The 21,856-nt window shown below is 40.0% G+C and overlaps 1 protein-coding gene and 2 pseudogenes across 3 annotated transcripts; 2 read left to right on the top strand and 1 right to left on the bottom strand.

Annotated features, from left to right (window-relative positions):
* Positions 1 to 10,990: 10,990 nt before the first annotated feature.
* On the bottom strand, positions 10,991 to 18,400 carry LOC126694136 (uroporphyrinogen decarboxylase 1, chloroplastic-like). Of its 3 annotated transcripts, none has more exons than XM_050390219.1 (8): positions 18,094 to 18,396; positions 17,617 to 17,679; positions 17,394 to 17,530; positions 13,554 to 13,629; positions 13,247 to 13,459; positions 12,817 to 13,101; positions 11,955 to 12,190; positions 10,991 to 11,385 (listed from the first exon to the last, which is right to left on the bottom strand). In XM_050390219.1, exons 4-8 carry the CDS (start codon positions 13,575 to 13,577, stop codon positions 11,220 to 11,222), a joined length of 924 nt encoding a protein of 307 aa, XP_050246176.1. In that variant the 5' UTR covers positions 13,578 to 13,629; positions 17,394 to 17,530; positions 17,617 to 17,679; positions 18,094 to 18,396; the 3' UTR covers positions 10,991 to 11,219. The 3 variants fall into 3 exon arrangements, 2 of the variants coding, with proteins under 2 accessions (XP_050246176.1, XP_050246175.1); XR_007645603.1 differs by adding an exon at positions 11,589 to 11,782 and having other exon boundaries at positions 11,198 to 11,385; positions 13,247 to 13,629; positions 18,094 to 18,400; XM_050390218.1 differs by having other exon boundaries at positions 13,247 to 13,629; positions 18,094 to 18,398.
* LOC126694139 (proton pump-interactor 1-like) lies at positions 15,227 to 16,201 on the top strand (annotated as a pseudogene).
* A 1,313-nt stretch (positions 18,401 to 19,713) lies between the features above and the next one.
* On the top strand, positions 19,714 to 21,208 carry LOC126694135 (pentatricopeptide repeat-containing protein At4g21065-like; annotated as a pseudogene).
* Positions 21,209 to 21,856: the final 648 nt, after the last annotated feature.

The following is a 21,856-nucleotide window of genomic DNA, read 5'->3' as shown; positions in this document are numbered from 1 at the left end:
CGTCCTTGGTGATTTGTTGTGGGTAATCTCCTACGGTCACCGATAACGTGACTGCGCCCAAAGGGAATATTCTACTCCCTCCGAAACCAACGAGCGGGGCGTTTGTTGGTATCAGCAGCTCCCTATCAATCCTCATTTGTTGGAACGCCGGATAATACAAGATGTCGGCCGAACTACCGTTGTCGACCAACACTCGGTGGATGTTGTAATCGCCTGCCCGCAAGGTGACGACGAGGGCATCGTCGTGTGGATGGTGTAGGCGCCTTGCATCCTCTTCCGAGAACCCGATAATAGGGCCTTCCCTTCTTGCCATCTTTGGCACTGTGCCTGCTAATTGGACATTCTGTACCATCCGAAGATATGTTTTGCGAGCCTTTTTTGACGATCCGGCCGCACCTGTTCCTCCAATTATCATCCTTATGTCCCCCAATGGGGGCCTTGGTCGCTCATTCTCTCGGCGGGGGTGTTGTTCTTGTGGGGGTTGATCTGTTCTCTCCTTACTGACGAACTTCTTCAATTTCCCTTGTCGGATAAGGGTTTCGATTTGTTGCTTCAAATCATAGCAGTCGGCCGTGTCGTGACCATGGTCATGGTGGAAGCGGCAGTATTTGTCTCTGGACCTTTTGTTGGGATCACTCTTCAGCTTTCCCAGAAACGTCAGGGATCCTTCGTCCTTAATCTGCATTAGGACTTGGTCTATCGGGGCGGTCAACGGAGTGAAACTTGTGAACCTTCCGCCCATTGGTTTTGGGCGTCTCTCCTCCCTTCGATCTCCCATCCGTCCTCTCTTTCGCCCCTGGTCCTGTCGGGGGTCCTCTTGTCTGTCCCTTTTCTTGGGTTTGTCTTCTCGGGCTAACAATGCGTCTTCAGCGTTCATGTACTTGGTGGCCCTGTAAAGCACCTCTGACATGGTCTTTGGGTCGTTTTTGTATAGGGAGAACAAAAACTTACCCCCCTTCAGCCCGTTCGTGAATGCTGCCACCAATATCTTGTCGTCGGCTTCGTCGATCGTGAGCGCTTCTTTATTGAAGCGTGATATGTAGGCCCGTAACGTCTCCTCCTCTCTCTGCTTGATATTCATTAAACAAGCTGTGGACTTCTTATACCGATGTCCTCCGATGAAGTGCGTAGTGAACTGAGCGCTCAGCTCCCTGAAGGTGCCGATGGAGTTTGGTGTCAGCCGGCTGAACCAAATCCTTGCCGCGCCCTTCAGGGTTGTAGGGAATGCCCTACACATAATTGCGTCCGCCACTCCCTGAAGGTGCATCAGGGTCTTGAAGGTCTCTAGGTGATCGAGGGGGTCCTTGATTCCGTCATAACTGTCCATGCTCGGCATGCGGAACTTACTCGGCAGGGGGAAGGAGTTGACGAACGCCGTAAATGGCGAGTCAGTCCGGTTGACAAGGTCGTCAAGATCGCTGGACACTCGCCCCTTGAGAGCGTTCATCAGGACTTCCATCTGTTCCTTCATCGCCTGCATCTCCGCGATGATGGGTTGTGGAGCTGTGTCCGTCACTGAGGGGATGCTAGCGTCCCGTCGCACTTGTTTGCTCGGGGCGTTACTCTCCTGTGGTCCGTCATTATTTCTCCTTTCCTCACTGTTCCCTTCTTGATCTTCTCCTTGGCTATTCACGGCTGCACTCTTTTGATTCAGCTGCTCCGTCAGGTCGTGGTTTTGTTTGGTGAGGCGCTCCACGGCTGCGGCGAGCGTCTTGACCTGTCTCTCAAGGGCAGTCGTAGGGGCTTCTTCTTGGACGTCATTTGTGGTTGCCATCGAGCGCGTGAGTACCATGTAACTCCTTTATCTAGGAAATGTTACCGTACCCGGTCGTCTTCCCACAGACGGCGCCAACTGATGACGTCGAAAACCGTCACCAATGGGTCACACCGTACTCGCGACTCGAATCGAACCTGCACAACGAAACAAACAAAAGAATCCTTCAGAGAAGCACCGGTGTGGTGCCGGCCGAAGGCTCTCCGACGGTCAAGTTAGAATTCCTTTGTTTTACTTAGTGCGTTAGAGAGGGTTCATAAAAGCATACCTCGGTTTCTGTGGGTATTACGCCTTTTTATAGTGATAAGGGGTTGACTTTCCCTTTTTGGTTTCCACATCTTTTCAATGTGGGACTCTATTCCCAATTCTTCCAAACGTGGTGAGCAAGGATTCCCATTTCCGGATCATGGGCCCTCGCTGCGTCAGCAGTGATGGGCCTTCAAAGCTGGGACCATACTTACGCAGGCCCAAGAGACCCAATCCGTCAGGCCCATTAAGGTAAGCCCATCATGCCCAATATTTTATCATTTTCAGTTATAAAATATTTAGCTTTTAATTACTCATTTTACTTTTTATTTTATTTTTACCCATTTAGATTGAAGATATGACTTGTGCATGCATGCATCAATGACCAATCCTTCCAGCCAAAACTTCAATGATTATTAATATTTAATACACATGCACCCTTGAGTAAAAGAAAAGAAAAGAAAAGAAAAACAGTAAATTCCGAATTTGACAAATTAATTATTTGCTGAGAGAAAAAAGAAAAGAAAAGAAAAACAGTAAATTCTTAATCTGACAATTTAATCACTTATTGAGAGAAAAAGCAACCATGAAAAAGAGATAATTCATCACCTCTTTACCACTCACAACTCGCCACGTGAGCGAGTTGTGACACAAGTTGTGCTACTTTACATGGCGCTAGCACAACTCATGAAAAAGTAGTGGAACTGGAAGGGCCTAGCTAGCTAGCTATATGCCTATATATCAATCTCTTTCCTCCCCAAACAGCCAAAACTAAGATAGTGTTGTAGATGTGGTGTTGCAAATCCAAAGCTAGCATTGGAAGCAACTAATTAATAAGAACACAAAATAAGAAAAAAAAAAGTAGTTGCTATTTGTTGCACAAGCTAGCTAACTATTTAATGCATATTGGCATGGTGTAAAAAAGGAATAGTCATGTATAGTTGGCCTCCTTTTCGACTTTGATTTCTAATTTTGTGGGATATTTATCAGTTGCGGAATAAATATAAATGAACTAATAGATAGGGGTTTCCAAGTCCACACGTGTGGCTGGTAAATGCGAACAAATTCAACCATCAAGATTCAATACACAAAACAAAAGACAAGCATTACAGCCTGGATTGCTAAGCTACAGCAAGTTGTTACTTTTAGACATTGCTGTTCTGTTCAAGTTAAGAAGAATATTCAAGTGGTTATCTTACGTCAATTACAGTAAGAATCATCTTAACCTTGGCAGCTCAATGTCATTGGCGTCTACATCAATTAGACATCAGCAATGCTTTCCTACATGGTTATCTTAAAGTTTGTGTGCTGTAATTGATGTTTCTAGAGAGTATTAATGTACTTAGTTTGGAAAAGTTAATTTATTTTTCTTGCCTACCATTGGGTAAGGAAGAGGGCTGGTGGGAAGGTCATTTAGTAATAAATTTCCATGATTTTTTGTTTGAACTTCCTTAATCCTGCAAACCTGTCTCAATTTTATGAAAGAATGAATTAAAGTGTCATTTGAGTGTAAATAAAATGTGAGATATGAAGTTATATATAATAAATTTTTTTCAATTTGTTTATTTTACTTTTTATATTTTATTTAAAATTAGTATATTTTACTATAGGGACACGATTATTTAACGGCCCAATAATGATGTTGGGCTCGCACATGAAAGATCCCTCACAATATGATTTGTAAAGAGTGGGCTTGAAAGGCTTGCCTTTGATCACGGGGCGATGGTCCGGTCCTGATTTTAGAGGAATTCAAGTAGAAAAAGGGGTTGGGTTTGAACATTTAAGCCCTATAGCGTCGTATCCTGAGGGGTTGGACTCCTCGGACTTGGTCCGAGGAGCATTAAGGTCTTCCCCCGGTTACCCGGCGGTGGGTTTTTTCTGTGATGTGCATACATTGTTAAGGTGTTTTCACCCATGGAGTCTTTTTCCTGGAGGTGGGATGGGAAGCTCTCCTTTTTTGCCCTCCCCCCCTCTCCTTCTTTATTACTTTACCTTTTCTTTTATACTATCCCACGTTCGCTGTCCTTCGTCCACGTGTAGGGTCAACCTTTCCAAGACTGATATTTGTCCCGTCAGTCTAATCCCAGAATCGTTGGGGGTGGTTGATAAAGCCGAAGAATCCGGCTCTGTTGGGTGCAGAGTCTTATCTGGGAAGGGTAGTAAGGGCAGCTTTCCCGAGATATTTTAGATCTTCTTTCAAATTTGTTCCTATACCTTTTTTTACCCCTCTTCTCAATGGAGCTTTGGGTCTACCGAGGACTAAACTGTCCTCGGCTGCATCTCCGGGCCATTTTGTGCCTTATATTTTTGAGCTTGGGCCATAACCTTCTTCGGCTTGGGCCTTTGGACTCCCCATGAGCAAGTGGGCCTGGCCCATAAATTATTGGGCCCCACAATAGCCCCTCAAAACCCTGCTGTCCGACCTCCTGGTTGGAGAAGGGGGTTTTGGTAATACCGAGCCTTTATTATGGCTCATTTAATTCAGCCTTTGACTGACGTTGACGACTCTTCACCTGCCCAGGAAATGTACCGGTCCACGAGATGTTCCTCTTAATTTGTTCACGATGCGCTTATGCCGTTTGGTTATCCGAAGCGTGTCTTTAATATCTTCCCTTCACGAGACCTCTCAGATTTGATGGTTATTGATGGCGTGGGGGAGCGGAACGGGCATATTCTGGTTGGTGGATTTCCTTGGGGATCTGAACATATTAAGTTCCCTTCTCTTCGTCCCTCATATAAAGAGAAAAGACAAGAGCTGGTTCTCTCATACCTGGATCCCTTAGATTCCTCCCAAAGTTTACTTTTTCCCTCTGGTTATACCTTAACCTGAAATACACTCACCATAGTAATAAGCAATGAAAAAGCCATTCCCCTCCCAGAAACATCATGTTCTAACGAAGCTCGAAATGGCTCGGTCAGGGCAAGGATGGCGGAGACTCAAGATTTGTCTCGCCTTCCTTTCAGCTAAAATCCGAAGCAGGGACTCGTCACGTCACACTTTCGGCGTGACTGAGCCGAGGACACACATTATCAGTACCACCCGCTCTCTCATGAGCATATCTAACATGGCACCAGTGTGTTAGGAGTCAGGACTGGGGCAGGGACTAAGTGCCCCTGCTTCTTCCTCTTTTCGTTCACTGGCGCCTCCTTTTGCCTCTCTTCCTTCCTCTTTCCACCACCAGATCCATCCTGGTGCTTTTCCTTCTCCCTCTTTTGCTCATTTTTCTTTCTTTTCATCTTTTCCCTCTTCTTCTCCTCTTTCTTTTTACTCATCTCCTCCATCTTCCTCATTCATCTCCTCCATCTTCTTCTTCCTTCTCCTTCATCTTTTTCTAAAGAAGGTTCTTCTCTCAATATGGGCGATACTGAGGCAGAGATTGGAGAGACTTTGAAGACGAGTTTAAAAGACACCTGACTGTTTACTTATCTGTATTGCTGATGTTATCGTTGCTTCAACAATTTACCTTTTGTATAGGCTTGTTTAAGCCCCTTTTTGTACGTTGTAATGTATCTTTATATTAATAAAAATTGTTGCCATTTTACTTTGCATGTTATATCTCTATGTTTCCAAAATGATAACGCAATCCATAGACATACAGTCTTGTAAATTCTTTTTATTTTTAAACCGTGACTGACGTATAGGACTAAAGTTCCAGCTAATAAAAAGATCTTGCTCCATGTTTATAAAAATAATCTTGCTCGATAATACTGGATCGAACAAATGATTCTTAGGGCTGAAACTCCCCTGAGGCAGGAACAGAAAGGATATTATGATGAGCTTACTGAATCAGCCGAGCACAATACTGCCGACCTTAGGGTACAATACTTGGGTCCTTAACCCCTTATCAAAGAGAAAAGCGTTTTTACGAATTTGTAAGTGCTGTTCGGCACAAAAATATAGCGTTTGAATCAATGACAACCAGGGCCAAAATACTTGCTAAGAAATAGGTGTAACCATAACTTTAATAGAGTTGTTTGGCACAACAATGCCGACCTGTGAAGAACGATACTTACCCCAAAACTAGCCGAAATGAGAACTGAGTGCTCGATGCAGTGTAGGAAGTAACCATCCGAAGACATATCACCCGCAAAATGAACAGCCTCTTTAGGCTACTGAACAGTGGGGCGTTTCGCCATCTTCTTATCACTCTTACTGGCCTTAACCTTTTACAGTATTTGAGCCGAGGACCTTCCCCATCCGAGTAGTTGGTTTCCCAATAGGCTTAAGTCCGAGGACTTCGCAACGCCTTGGTTCTGTCCAAAACCTAGTTTTGTTATCCAGGTAGTTGGTTTCCCCATAGGCTTGAGTCCGAGGACCATAGTTCAGTTTATCCCTTTCCTCAGGTATTTCATGAGGTGCCGAGCAGGAGGTTGTCCTCGGCAACGGCTATTCCTCGGCATGGGCCGTAGTCCCTGGGCCCCCATGCAGAACGGGCCTGGGCCGCGAATTCACTAGGCCCACAAATTAAGAGGTATTTCTGTACTCTTTGGTCACGCGGTACTCTTTGGCGTCCCAGTGTTCGAGGTGCGCCTTCACGAGACTCCTTTAATCTCATGGTTGCAGGTGGCGTTGGAAATTGAGCCGGAGCCATTTTGTCTGTAGCGTTCCTTGGGACGCTGCGTGAATTAAATGCCACCACCTTATCCTTTTAAATAAATAGGAGAGAAAGTTGCTTTACCTACGCACAAATCCTTCAGTTTCCTCCCAAATCACAACTCCCATATCCGGTGCTATCCTCCCTTAGTATAACATGTTTGAGGCGAGGGTTGGGGAGAAGGAACTCTCTCCGCCACAGAGGCGCCATGTCCTCCTGAGACTCAAAATAGTGAGGTACGGGCAAAGGAGGCATAAATTCAAGAGAATATTCCGTTTCGACAGAGGGGAAAGGGTGTTTCTCCCTCTTTTAGTCAAAATCCGAAGCAGGTTCTGTTCATGCCAGAATTTTGGTGTGTCAGAAGAAAGATTCTCCGCCATCATCGCCTCTGCCTTGTTGCAGGCAAATTTTTGGTGAAGGCTCCTCAACTTCCGGCTCCCTGCACCTTTCCTTCAGCGGTGTGAGGCTCAAGTTGGGTTTCATGCACCTTTTCTTCAGCTACGCTAGCCTGAAGCTGGGCTCTCTCTGCACCTTTTCTTCGATGGTGCAGGCCCCAAGCTGGGTTCTTTTGCTGCCTGAGTTATGGGCATGTAAAAGCATTGAGGAAGAACAAGGTCGTAAAGCAGTAGCCAACCTCTCCTCTGTGCCACCTCCTCGGCTTTATCTTATTCTCTTGTATCTTTCTTTTTAATTATGTGGTTAGCTTTAGAAGCCAACCTCTCGTCTGTACTGCCTCCTCGGCTTTGTCTTATTCTCTTGTATCTTTCTTTTCGATTATGTAGTTAGCTTTAGAAGCCAACCTCTCTTCTGTGCTGCCTCCTCGGTTTTGTCTTATTCTCTTGTATCTTTCTTTTCGATTATGTAGTGAGCTTTGACATAAGCTGATTCCAGCTTTTCATTGTACGCTGTACTATTTCTTTGTTTTAGTAAAAAGGGAAATTTATTTACTTGTTTTGAATACTATTCTTTTTGCAACATTACTTTGTGAATGGGTGTGTTCCATGTGTGTGTTTCTTCAATGATACTTAGAGCAGGAAACCTTGAAACATAATCCAACTAATTCTGATTTACCAACACTACTAGGCATTATGACGATAATTCATAGTAAGTTAAACTTAGGAAACTAACCGAGGTAACAGTTGAATATTCTGTGATAAGTGCGAGAATACCGTCCGAGAATGATAATCTCTAAATAATCCATCCGAGGAGTTGACTGAGTAGTAGGGAACTCCGATTGTGTTTCAGGCGACATATTGCTCTATATTGCATCGATCCCTTTGGTGCTGAAGATCCGAAAGCAGACTTGAGAATCCTCGCAATTTAGGAATTAACCCAATTGTTAGTGAAGAGTTTTCCTCGGATAAATCCTAAGGTCCATGTAATGTAGTTTTTCCTTATAAGTAGTTGGTTTCCCCAGAGGCTTGAGTCCGAGGACCATGCAGGGCCTTGGTTCTGTCCAAAACTTGGGTTTTTTCTTTTGCGTACTTGGTTTCCCCATAGGCTTGAGTCCGAGGACCATGCAAGGCCTTGGTTCTGTCCAAAACTTTTTGAGTACTTGGTTTCCCCATAGGCTTGAGTCCGAGAACCATGCAAGGCCTTGGTTCTGTCCAAAACTTTTTTGAGTACTTGGTTTCTCCATAGGCTTGAGTCCGAGGACCATGCAAGGCCTTGGTTCTGTCCAAAACTTTTTTGAGTACTTGGTTTCCCCATAGGCTTGAGTCCGAGGACCATGCAAGGCCTTGGTTCTGTCCAAAACTTTTTTGAGTACTTGGTTTCCCCATAGGCTTGAATCCGAGGACCATGCAAGGCCTTGGTTCTGTCCAAAACTTTTTTGAGTACTTGGTTTCCCCATAGGCTTGAGTCCGAGGACCATGCAAGGCCTTGGTTCTGTCCAAAACTTTTTTGAGTACTTGGTTTCCCCATAGGCTTGAGTCCGAGGACCATGCAAGGCCTTGGTTCTGTCCAAACTTTTTGAGTACTTGGTTTCCCCATAGGCTTGAGTCCGAGGACCATGCAAGGCCTTGGTTCTGTCCAAAACTTTTTTGAGTACTTGGTTTCCCCATAGGCTTGAGTCCGAGGACCATGCAAGGCCTTGGTTCTGTCCAAAACTTTTTGAGTACTTGGTTTCCCCATAGGCTTGAGTCCGAGGACCATGCAAGGCCTTGGTTCTGTCCAAAACTTTTTGAGTACTTGGTTTTCCCCATAGGCTTGAGTCCGAGGACCATGCAAGGCCTTGGTTCTGTCCAAAACTTTTTGAGTACTTGGTTTCCCCATAGGCTTGAGTCCGAGGACCATGCAAGGCCTTGGTTCTGTCCAAAACTTTTTTGAGTACTTGGTTTCCCCATAGGCTTGAGTCCGAGGACCATGCAAGGCCTTGGTTCTGTCCAAAACTTTTTGAGTACTTGGTTTCCCCATAGGCTTGAGTCTGAGGACCATGCAAGGCCTTGGTTCTGTCCAAAACTTTTTGAGTACTTTTTTGTACTTATTTGCTTTTTTCGCAGGTCAGCCCCTTGACCATGGCGGGGAGAGCTGACTTGAGGTCGGAAGCCCCTAGAGCTGCCCATGCCGTTGGCGCTACAGGACGTAAGCCCTGGCACAAGTTTATGTTGGAGCAACAACTGCATGTCACCGGAGATGGGGGAAAACCCGCGAATCTCTGCTTGCTAGAGAGTTGACTCAAACGCCACCTGTGCCAACGCGCAAGCCTCCCCACAGACGGCGCCAATTGTAGGGACACGATTATTTAACGGCCCAATAATGATGTTAGGCTCGCACATGAAAGATCCCTCACAATATGATTTGTAGAGAGTGGGCTTGAAAGGCTTGCCTTTGATCACGGGGCGATGGTCCGGTCCTGATTTTAGAGGAATTCATTTAGAAAAAGGGGTTGGGTTTGAACATTTAAGCCCTATAGCGTCGTATCCTGAGGGGTTGGACTCGTCCGAGGAGCATTAAGGTCTTCCCCCGGTTACCCGGCGGTGGGTTTTTTCTGTGATGTGCATACATTGTTAAGGTGTTTTCACCCATGGAGTCTTTTTCCTGGAGGTGGGATGGGAAGCTCTCCTTTTTGGCCCTCCCCCCCTCTCTTTCTTTATTACTTTACCTTTCCTTTTATACTATCCCACGTTCGCTGTCCTTCGTCCACGTGTAGGGTCAACCTTTCCAAGACTGATATTTGTCCCGTCAGTCTAATCCCAGAATCGTTGGGGGTGGTTGATAAAGCCGAAGAATCCGGCTCTGTTGGGTGCAGAGTCTTATCTGGGAAGGGTAGTAAGGGCAGCTTTCCCGAGATATTTTAGATATTCTTTCAAATTTGTTCCTATACCTTTTTTTACCCCTCTTCTCATTGGAGCTTTGGGTCTGCCGAGGACTAAACTGTCCTCGGCTGCATCTCCGGGCCATTTTGTGCCTTATATTTTTGAGCTTGGGCCATAACCTTCTTCGGCTTGGGCCTTTGGACTCCCCATGAGCAAGTGGGCTTGGCCCATAAATTATTGGACCCCACATTTACCTATCTAAATAAATATATACATATATATATATATATATGAAAATAAATAAATAAAAACTAACACTATTAAGTAAATGTATCATCAATCAAAATTAAAAAAAAAAAAAACGAATATTATTGTTCTTAAAAGGAAAAGAAATTCAAACTTACCTAAATCAGCTAAGAGGATGATAAATTGAAATCCAGATCAACAGAGAGGAGGACATTTTAAAGTAGAAAACAAAGAGGGAAGGATGAATCAAATAGAAATCAAATGAGTATAAATTGGAAAACTGAGCTGAAATGCATTTATTATAAGAGCAAAATTATTATTCTTAATTAATTCCTCCGCTTCATGCATTGTTTATGTTTGTTTGTTTGCATAGAAGTTAGCTTTTCAAAAAAAAAACATATATTTTACCTCTTGACTCCACAATACTAATCTCTCTCTCTAGGAAAGGAAGCAACTCCCTGTAATTAGAGACAAATATCTGTGTACATGTACTTGTGGGCACATAAAAAACCTAGAGAATAACATCCTTTCATTTAAAACTTACTTTGCTCAGTTTTTTTATTTTTATTTTTATTTTTATTTTTTTTATAATTTTTTTATTATATATATATATATATATATATATATATATATTTTAAAGATCTGATTCATGATTGATGACATATGATCTCAGCTTTACGTACAAAAATGTTAACACCATTTATTGTCCAAATTATTTATATTACATTTCATATATACTTCATTCACTCTATTTACATAACTATTTCTTGAATTCCATTATAATAATATTTATAAGAAGGGATTTATTTAAAATAGATCCTCTGATTGCAGAAGCCAAAGCGGACCGCATTGAGAGTATTAAATTTGTGATGTTTGAAGAAAATGGTAAATGTGCTACAGGTACACTGACCAAAAATTAATAATTTATTAATTCATGAAGAAATTAATCATAAATTACAAATACAACTGGTTTTAACTAATGCCCACCCCCAAAAAAAAAAAAAATGTACACAATCTCAAAGCTTTTAGGTAAGTGAAAGCCCTCTACTACAACAAAGCTAAAGTGAGATTAAGCATGCTTGTGCTTAATGAATATTCTCCTCAAACTACCAATTTAGAGTCTACTGCTCGATCTTGATAAAGTGTATCATACTTCAAGCTTCTTGCAACTTCAAAAAAATGTGCAACAGCTTCTTCAGGCGTCCCGACAAGAACACCATGACCTAAATTAAGAATGTGTCCCCTTCGACCAGCACATTTCACAACCCTGAAAACAACAACAACAAAAGGCTATCAGTTAAATACTATTATGAAAGTTCCAAAGTCAATTTAATTTCAACAAGAACCAAAAGTGCAAGATTCACTTTTATATCATGTCAGACACCTTGTCCATGTCAATTGCCACCGATGCCATATGAATTGATAGACACATAATAATAGATCAAAATTATTTAAGTTTCAGAGTCACACCTTGTAATTTTGTTAGAAAATGATACCAATGTTGTTCTTGTTACACAAGTAATTTTGACTATAAAAAGAAAGTCTCAACCAGCTCATGCAGACTCAGGTGGGTGTCATTTAGATGTTCCAATTAGGAAATTTTCAAGTCATTGGAAATCTTTATCATCACTGTGGAATAACAACTCCATTCCTAACCAATTTCCCTGCCAACATTTCCAACTCTTACTTCTTGACTAAATAGAAAAATTCCAAATCCGTATAATCTTAGGCAATAAATAACAAATAGGCAAGTCTCCGTGGCAAGCACATAAGAAGATCGAAGATAAGCCGAAGTCAATGTGACGGAAATTTTGATTAGAAACTTTTGTCACAAACCTTTGAATTTCTTCTGTCAGGGCAGGAAGAGGAGAAAATAAGCAAGCAGGGTCGACGTTGCCTTGTACACTGATCTCCTTACCCAATCGTTTCCTTCCATCTTCCATGTCCACTGTCCAGTCAAGCCCAATCACATCAACGCCAGTTGCTGTCATACGCTCAAGAAGGCCACCATTTCCATTAATGTATAGAACAAGTGGCGTTTGAGGACATTTGTTCTTCACTATACTTACAATCTGCACTTTCAGAAAAATAATTAATACCAAGGAAAAAATAAGAAAATGTGAAAACTTACACAAATCATGCTCTGCTCACCAGAATGCACACACACACACACAAGAAAATAAACAAAAACCCCAAAACAGTTGAAATCCTGCAATTTTGTCAAGAATATAGCATGTAGACATAACGTGTACAGCAATATTTCATCAAAATGATAAGCGAGAAGGCAATGACAGATAGGTGAAAATGATGTTCTTGGTCTATGAGTCACTCTTTGCATGTTACAAAATTGTGCTCTGATTTTCACGGTAACTAAAATTCTATACATGGCACACTAAATATGCAAGAAACTTGAGACTTGAAAATTCACACCTCTGCATGTCGTGGCAAACCAAGTAGAGAAATACTAATTTTAAATTTTTAGGGTAAGACAGTAATTCAAGTAGAAGTAGATCAATACAATAAAAAGAAAAAAGGGTGGGGAGGGGTGGGGGGGGGGGGGGGGGGGGGATAAAACTATGCATAGTGCATGGTGAATCAAATTCCTAACCCACAAGTTGAAAAAAGAGCACAGGAAGTCACAATATCATAGTGCACAGTTTAAGAAAAGTTTATAGTGCCCAGAAAAGTTTATATTTACCTCTTCAATATAAGGCCTTGACCAGCGTTCCCACATATCAGGCGGTAGTTGTCCACCCCATGAGTCAAAAATTTGTATGCAATGAGCCCCAGATTCCACTTGGAATACAATGTAGTCTGATATTGCCTGTGTCAAATGAGAAAGAAGGGCCCTCAATACATGTGGTGCAGTATGGCACATGGTCTTTATGGTTGTATATGTGCGCGTTGTACACCCTTCCACTATATATGTAGCTATCGTCCAAGGTGCTCCTACAAAACCTAAAACAGCAGTGTTCTCATCAACCTACACAAAAGAATAAATAATTATATAACTTAGAGAAGCAAGACTAAAGAGAGATACTACACTTCTACTCATAATTTACATGTAAAACAAATGCAAAACAGCACAATTGTTATTCTTTCTAGGCATGAATGACTATATAGAGTACCTCCCGGCGCAATATCCTAAGGGATTCCCCCACAAAATGAAGTTTTTCTAAGTCAATGGGATGCAGAGACTTCAGTCCCTCTTCAGAATAAATTGGTGACTGGATAACAGGACCCCTTACTTCTTCTATGTCAAATGGGACACCAAAGGCAGGTAGAGGGGTAAGTATGTCAGAGAAAATAATAACTCCATCGGGATGGAAAGCTTCCCAAGGCTGCAAAGAGATTTCTACAATGAGATCAGTTGTCTCTGACCTCTCTCTAAAGGATGGATATCTCTCTGCAAGCTTTCTATAAACAGACATATACCTTCCTGCCTGGCGCATCATCCATGCTGGAGGTCAACTTACAGGATCTCCTCTTGCAGCCTTAACCAAAAGAGGATCTGGAAATATAAATAAATAAGATAAGAGGGTCCAATGAAGACCTCCACATATCTCAAATCATGGAGTACAAACATCAAGTAATATTCAATGGTACAATAGCATACTTGATTCTCAAAGAGGAAAAAATTTACACCTCCCCAAAACATTAAGGTTAAGAAACAGATGAAAAAAGATGATCTATGAATCTTCAAACATGGAGTCCAAATACTAATACAACAGATATATGTAATTTTGAAATGAGTGGGAACAAAGGAAAAGAAGGTTAAATTAACGGATGGAAAATCCTTTGTAATGGGCTCCATAGTAGAGGATGTACCAAGATTTCATAAGACTACAAGAGCAGGGTTGACAACATAAAAATATTTGCTGGTACAAGTAAAACCGGCAAATGTCATATTAAAACAGGAACCAAGGCAACTTTATGAATGATCTTAACAAAAACTTATGGTTTAAGAAAACTGATTTGGTACATCTAATTCCACCAAATTCATATTAAGTATTTTATCTTGAGCAGTCAGCCTAAGCATAAAATACATGTGAACCTAAGTAATCTTATTGAGGATCCATAGCCAACCCCAAAAATATTGGGACTAAGGCTTTGTTGTTGTTGTTGCAGTCACCCAAAGCATGTGTAGCAAAATTATAAAATCCTTAGTTAAATCTTATAAGATCTGAATCCTTAAAACATAGAAGGGTATTTATAGAAAGGGCATATTGCGCAATATGCTTGATGCTAAGACATAATAATGCATTCATTAAGGATTCCTTGATAGCATGACAAATATTGACATCTAGATGTGGAGAGAAGCTAAGCTTCTAAGTAAAGTAATTTGTTTAAGTGAGCTGGATTCACATGGCAACCCTTAAGTTAGTAATGTAAGCAGACATGGTTATAGGTATCGATGTTGCCAAGCACCATCCCAACCTTATTCTATGACATAAATCTTAAGAGATTCACATTGATGCAACTAATACATTTTAATTATTTGCTAAGTTTCAGAGATTCAGTAAAGCACTAACAGTTTGTCCCTTTGCTGTCCACAATTTAGTGAGACAATAATATTTAATTGTCACAAAACAACATAAATAACTTTCAATTACTTCAATTTCTTCTCTCATTTTAATATGAAAAACCCACATTAAACTTCTAGAGACACAAGTTCACAACTTTATGAGAAATGAAGCCCTTTTTCTGTCCCCTCTCCTATTTTTCCTTTTGATTTAAATTTCTAGGATATAAAACCGTTCTCTTTTTTTTCCTAGTGTTTCTTAAAATCTAATAAGCCTCATCAAGGAAATTTGTATCTCTTGCCTGTACCAAGCACTACTGATGTCACTTTGTTGAAAATCCATTCAGAACTTGTGCATGCTTACGCCCCCTCCCCCCTTTTTTCCTCCCTTTGGATGACGCAGGAGCCATTAATAGCACTGGAGAGGCATTTAGCAGTGCGCCAGGACTTCTCAGCAGCACTGAGTCCAAGCAGAAGCCTAGACAACTTTAAGAAAACCAATTTTCCTATGATTTGTTATTATAAAATTTGTGATGTAGTTGAAGATGAGTTGGGGTGCGGGTGTTAGACAAGAAAAGGGACCAAGATGATCCAAGGACCAGTGGAGACTGTAGCTGAAGAAGACTCAGTCACTACTGTTTTGCATGAGAAGGAAAATGGCAAATTGGATCAAGAGCCTGGGCTTGGGGAGACCATTAAATTTGGTTCACTTGGAGATGAACCAATTAAAGTAGAAGGAAATGATGTTTCAGATGCTAACTTCCCTAAGGATGCAGTTGACGAGTGTGCAGCTCCTGAGCAAATCCATTTATTTGATTTTTGTGTCAGGCTGATAAAGAGAACCAGAGGAAAAATCATGTCTGGTTTCAGATCACTGAAGCACCGAAGGCAAACAGGTCGGATCGAGCAGGGTTAATTTCTCAGATTAGAGCTCTGAAAGATGCCAACAGGCAATTAAGTTGATCTTGGATGAGAAAAGAAAGGAGATGGAACCTCGGCAACAGGCTCTTGCGAAGTTGCGCAATTCAAGCAATGCCAGTCGGGGTAGTGGTTTATGTTTATCTGAGGAAGAGCTTAAAAATTTTATCCATATTTTTCATTACTACATACAACATTAGAGCATTCCATTGTCAGAGGAAAAGAAACTCCTTAAAGAAATCAAACAGCTAGAGGGGACAAGGGAAAAGTTCTTGCTATTGCTGTTATGAGAGCTAAGATTCAGGATTCACTGGGTCAGAAAAAGAAGCCATTCAAGATCAGGTTAAGCTCATAGGTGGTGATTTGGATGGAGCAAGGAAGGAGAATCAAGTAATTCAGGTCAAAATTAAGCAACTTGATGATGCAAAAAAAAAAAAAAAAAAAAAACAATGAGATTAATTCTTTAGCAGAAGAGCTGAAGGGAGAAAAAAAAAATGCATATGACAGCATTTAGCTACTCTGAAAACAGTGTGATGAAGGAAATGTAGGATAGGAAAAAGAATTTGCAAGAGAAAGCTGCAGCCAAAACAGCTATAAGAGCTCAAAAGGAATCTGAAAAGAAGCTAAAGGAGCATGAAAAGAAAGCAAAGAAAAAGGCCTCAGCAGCTGGACCAGATATCGATCCTGAAGAATGAACCAGAAAAGCGGTAGGTTTAAATGGAGAAGGTTAATAAGGTGAAGTCGAAGACTATCAGACACAGGAATAGATCAAAAGGCCCAGATTCAGTCCCAAAAGTCATCTTGAAATGGAAAAAGTCAATTAACTACTGGTTTTGGGCTACTCCAGCTGTTGTGTTTCTACTACTTTTTCAAGTACTTGGATACACCCATCTTCTCTAAAAAGTGAGTTAGAACTAAATAGAAAGAGTTATGAACCAGTTTTTCTGCTTCAGGGTGTGAATGGCTAGGTGTGTAGTACTAAGATTAAGTTATTCCGATTTGTGATATCCTTTGAAGGGGTGGACTCAAAATCATAATGTTGTTGGTAGCTCAGTCAGAGGGAAGAAACTACATACACTTAGTTTGATTGGATTTATTTTCGAATTTTAACTTTTGATCAAATTTCATAAATGTTATCTGAATCCATAAACTAGCTGCTAAAAAAGGCATATATCAATATTGAGCTGCTTTGCACTCTAATTTATCCTACTTATCATCTTGCTTTCCACCATGTGGGGAATAAGTGTGCCGTTTTTGGGTACCCAAGACAACATCGCCCGTGTGTTTGGCAATATTCTTGTTAGAATAAAGGTTAAATTATTAAATTCATCATTTTCTAATAGTTAAAGTGTTTGGGGCAACTAGTAATTTATTATGGCATAGAAAGTATCTGGTGTAGCAAGTAGCTTTGACTTTGAATCCTATCTCCACTCCACCTCCAATTATAAATTAAAAAAATGATAATAATCCCACGTATCCCCCACACCTGAGGATAGTGTTATTATGTTTAAATAATGGTTAAATAATTAAATTTACATTTTCCTAATAGCTTAAACTTTTGAAATAAATAGTAGTTTGTCAATTTTAAATGACAAAACACAAAGCCTCATATATAATATACACTTCCAAACAAGTAATAGAAAACTGTAACTTGGGATTTTTGGGCATTACTAATTTAATTTTTGTCTGTCCATCAAAACCCATTGCAAACTATAACATGTGCACCAATTGAAACAAACAAAAATGCAGAATTACCTATTATCAGGCAGAGTACCATAACCTAAAATATACACACAAATATATATAGTAGAGAAAGAAAAGCAAAGAAAGCATACCAGAAGGAGAAGTAGATGTAGAGCATGCCACGTGGAACTTTTTGGAGAAGCATTTTGTTTTAGGAGGAAAGAGAGGTCTAGTGGAAAAGCTAGAATTCGAAGCCAAGTGTATGAAGAAGCTTGAAGAGCAAACCACACTGCAAGAAAACCAAATTACTTTGTTAAAAATTGCAACTTGACAAAAACATAGAAGGGACAAAGAGAGAGAGAGAGAGTGGCTTACATGGTTGGGGAATAGAAACCCATTTCTAAGAAACTGTGAGAGAAGGTTTTCTTTTATCTGAATCTGATAAGAGTGATAGACTAACATTAGTTTTATCTCATTATTTATAGCAATGATCAAAGTCAAGTATATTAGTTCTAAATTCAAGCAAAAGATACTGTCCCTCTAACTATGGCACTTGGATTCATTAGTTACACAAATCACCATTAGAAAATATTGATTATTTTGAATCACTCATCCATGAAAATTGAGATTGAAATCAGTATTACAAAATCAATTCTCGTAGCACAACAAATTATAAGTTTATTTTAATATTGAATCAATCAAACATCATACAAGCAATCCAAAACATAGGGAAGTTTAAAGGTAATGTTGGGTAGACGACCAAGAGAAATCGCGAACAAAGAACAAAAATACATAAAATAAAAACTCATTCAGACATTTTCACAAACAATACATGTGCACTCATTGATGTACCTCAATCTTCAATTCACACTTCACAGCCACCACCAGCCATAATTTTTACACTTGCTATACAAAGCAAGCAAGAGTTGCTCCTTTGATTTTCCCTTCCCTCCTTCCTTGTCTCTTTCCCCTCCAACTTCTTACCCTACTGATCTGACTTGCCAAATCAATCTTTTGCTACCAAAACTATCAGTGCCACTAAAAATTAATCTTTCAGGATAAAATTTTATAAAAACACAAATGCCAAACGGGCTCAACCTTTTTTAGCTCACACATGCACAAAGCAACAGATTAAGAGTACTCACAGAAGTGTTGCTAAATAGTTATATTGCTAAAAATATAGCTATATAGAGAAGCTGCCGTTTGAGCTTTTCCTACGTAGTTTTGTCAAATACAAGCACCCGTCAGTCATTTTTTATATAGACGTAGGAAAAAAAAAAAAAAGGGCTAAAAAACACTTCTTCTTCTTTTTTTTTTTTTTTTTTTTCATTTTTAGTTTTTTAGTGGGTCCTACCACTAAAAAACTAGTTTGGTTTAGCAATTGTATTTAGTTTTCATTTTCAGTATCCTAAAAGTTAAATTTGAATACAAAAAATGAATACAACTTTTTAGAGTTTTTGTTTTTTATAAATACAAATACAATGACATATTCGTAAATATTGTGAAGATACAATTTTTTTTTTTTTTGAGTGGTGTGACGTGTGTGAGTGAGAAAATTTACTTTTAAAAAAAATAGAAAATAATGACCAAACTCGGGTATAATGTATTCTATACCCAAATAATGTATTCAAAACAACTTATCAAATGTGAAAATAAGTGTTTTTTTCTATATTCAAATTCAGGATTTGAATATAGAATAAAGAAAATGAAAAGTGGATACACCATTTTTTTTAACCAAACATGCTCTAAGTTTCTTTAGAATTCACTTCAATCCTTTAATTTTGCTTTCGTTTATTTCAACCCTTTAAGTTTCAGATTTATTCAATTAAGAAATTTCCATCAACTTTTGTTAAAATTTTTTGAAAAAAAAATCTAAAAAATAATTTTCAATCATTTACTGAATTTTTTCAATTTAAAAGTTTTGAAGAAAAATTTAAAAAATTGGAAAATAAACCACAACATATAACAAAAGTTGATGAAAAAACCTTAATTGAATAAACTTGAAAGTTAGAGAACTGAAATAAATGAAAGCAAAATTAGAGGATTGAAATGAATTTAGGTGAGACATAGAAAATAGGTTTTACATTTTAGCCATATATATATATATATATATATTACAACCACTTTTAAATACTTACTGCAGCAACTAGCAAGTTTTAAATTTTAAGGCAATTTTAAAAATGATTGGGTTGGTAATGTATATCCTAAACTAAACTTACTCTATCCCTTTGGAAGCTTTATGAAGCTTAATGGAGAGGATAGGAATTTTTGTTCCTACTAACTTCTGACTGAATCTCCCCGGCTCTTTACAAGTTGAATAAATAAATGAGTTAAATTTATGGCCATTTTTACAAAATTATTTTAAAGCTTTTTTGAAATTTTCTTGACAGGTTGAAATGGTGTTCAAAGTGATTCCATTTATGTGTTGAATGTTTCAGTTTGATAACACAAAACAAAGCGAGCAGCAGATAACACAGCAAACACAGTAAACGCAATGATAGAAAAATAGCGTTGCACAACTGGATCAGGCTCATTTTGTTGTTAACTAACTCAGATGCATACAGTGGCAGAGTACAGCTTTTCAGTTCAACCCATGATATCATTGAACTTACATTAGATTTACCCCTAAGAGAAGCACACACCATCAGAGAGAGTCTCCACAGTCCACATGCCTTTGCTCTAACATATAAGCCTGGTCTGGTCTGGTCTCCATTCTATGTTCTTGTTCCACCACCATCATCACCATGCACGTAAATCTCTCCCTTTCCTTTCTACCACACTCCCTATCCCAATCCCATCCCAATGCAGCAAATCCCAAATCCTCTCTCTCTCCACAACCACACAAGCACCATGCACTCACTCTCACTCCAATCTCCTCACTCTTATCTCCAACGCCCACTCTTTTCACCAAACCAAGCAATCTCACGCCTCTGCACTTCTCAACGCTTTGCTCGCTCACAGTGTCTCTCTCTGCGCCTCCTTAATGCTCAGTTACTCAACTTTTGGAGACCCCACTGCCTCTCGCTTTCTCTTCCAGCAAACCTTTCACCATTGCCGCAATGCCTTCTTGTGGAACATCCTTATTCGTGACAACCCCATTGCCAAAATATTTGATGGGTTTGAGACTTACAATAGGATGGTTAGGACTGGCGTTCGACCCAATGATCATACATTCCCTTTCATTCTCAAGGCTTGTTCGGACTATATGGAGGTCCGGAAGGGAATGGAGGTTCATGGGTTGTGTTTAAGCTGGGTTTTGACTTTGATGTCTACGTTGGGAATACCCTTTTGATGTTATATGGGAATTGTGGTGGTTTGAGTGATGCAAGGAAAGTGTTTGATGAAATGCCTGAAAGGGATGCGGTGGAATACGATAATTGGGGTGTTGTCGGTTAATGGGTGTTATTGTGAGGCGCTTGATCTTTTTAAAGAGATGAATTTGGAATCTGGGCTTAGGCCGAATTTGGTTACCGTTGTTAGTGTGTTGCCGATTTGTGCTGGTCTTGAAGATGGGGTCATGGTGAGACGTATTCATTGTCATGTTGTGAAGATTGGTTCGGATATTCACGTGAATATTGGCAATGCGATGGTTGATGCATATTGGAAGTGTGGGAATTTGAAGGCTACAAAGCAAGTTTTTGATGAAATGGTTGAGAGGAATGAGGTTGGATTGCATTTATCACCAGTCTTGCTTTTATGAATCATAATTTGGATGCCTTGGAGAGATTTGGTTCGATGATTATAGAGCTATAGATCAAATGGGCCTGTAGCCACGTTTTTTAGAACTATAACCCATTTTAAAAACACGGTTATAGCCCGCGTTTTTTGTAGTGTTAATGCAAAGGTTAAACCAAACTATATTACCATTTCTAGTATGCTGCCGGTGTTGGTCAAGCTAGAACACTTTAAAGCAAGCAAGGATATTCACGGGATCAGTATAAGGATGGATGGGTATCGAGGATGATGTTTTTAAGGATTTTTTTTGAAAATAACTATAAAAGTTAAATTATTTTATTAGTTAGGCAAGGTTTGAAACTATTTTGTTATCTAACAACTCGAGTTTATAATACTCGATTTCACTGTAGCAAATCGACTTCAACAAACTCGATTTCCATGGAAACCAACGCAAGCAGAAACCCAGAAAACGCTAGGCAGGAAGACACCAACAGCAACGCAGGAAAACACCAACAGTAACGCAACCCAGAAAACACCAACGCAGAAACCCAGAAATCACAGCAACGCAGCCCAGGATCCAACGCAGAAACCCAGAAAAACGCAAGAAGAAACCGTGATTTTTGGGTTTGGATTTTTGCTCCGATTGAGATCGTGATTTGGGTTTGGGATTTTGAGAAATTGATTTAGATGAAGAAGGAAGAATTGGCTTGGGTTTTTGGGGGCTTGGAAGAAGGGAAGAAGATGGTGAACAGGACCTGAAATGGAGAAAAAAAAAAAAGAACGAACGAAGGAAGAAGATGGTGAACAGTAGCAGCGACAGAAATCGAGTCTGGTAAAGTCGATTTGCTACAGTGAAATCGAGTCTATAAAACTCGAGTTGTTAGATACCAAATTACTTTCAAACCTTGGCTAACTAATAAAATAGTTTGGCTTTTGTAGT

The sequence above is a fragment of the Quercus robur genome, chromosome 8 (genome assembly GCF_932294415.1).
Source record: "Quercus robur chromosome 8, dhQueRobu3.1, whole genome shotgun sequence".
Taxonomy (NCBI): domain Eukaryota; kingdom Viridiplantae; phylum Streptophyta; class Magnoliopsida; order Fagales; family Fagaceae; genus Quercus; species Quercus robur.
This window is presented reverse-complemented; position numbering and strand designations above follow the sequence as displayed.

Coding starts and splice junctions, on each gene's coding strand:
- LOC126694136 (XM_050390218.1), bottom strand. CDS start 13,573: ATGATGCGCCAGGCAGGAAGGTATATGTCTGTTTATAGAAAGCTTGCA. Junction 13,102..13,246: donor TTAGGATATTGCGCCGGGAG/GTACTCTATATA, acceptor TCTTTTGTGTAG/GTTGATGAGAACACTGCTGT. Junction 11,386..11,954: donor CTGACAGAAGAAATTCAAAG/GTTTGTGACAAA, acceptor TGTTGTTTTCAG/GGTTGTGAAATGTGCTGGTC.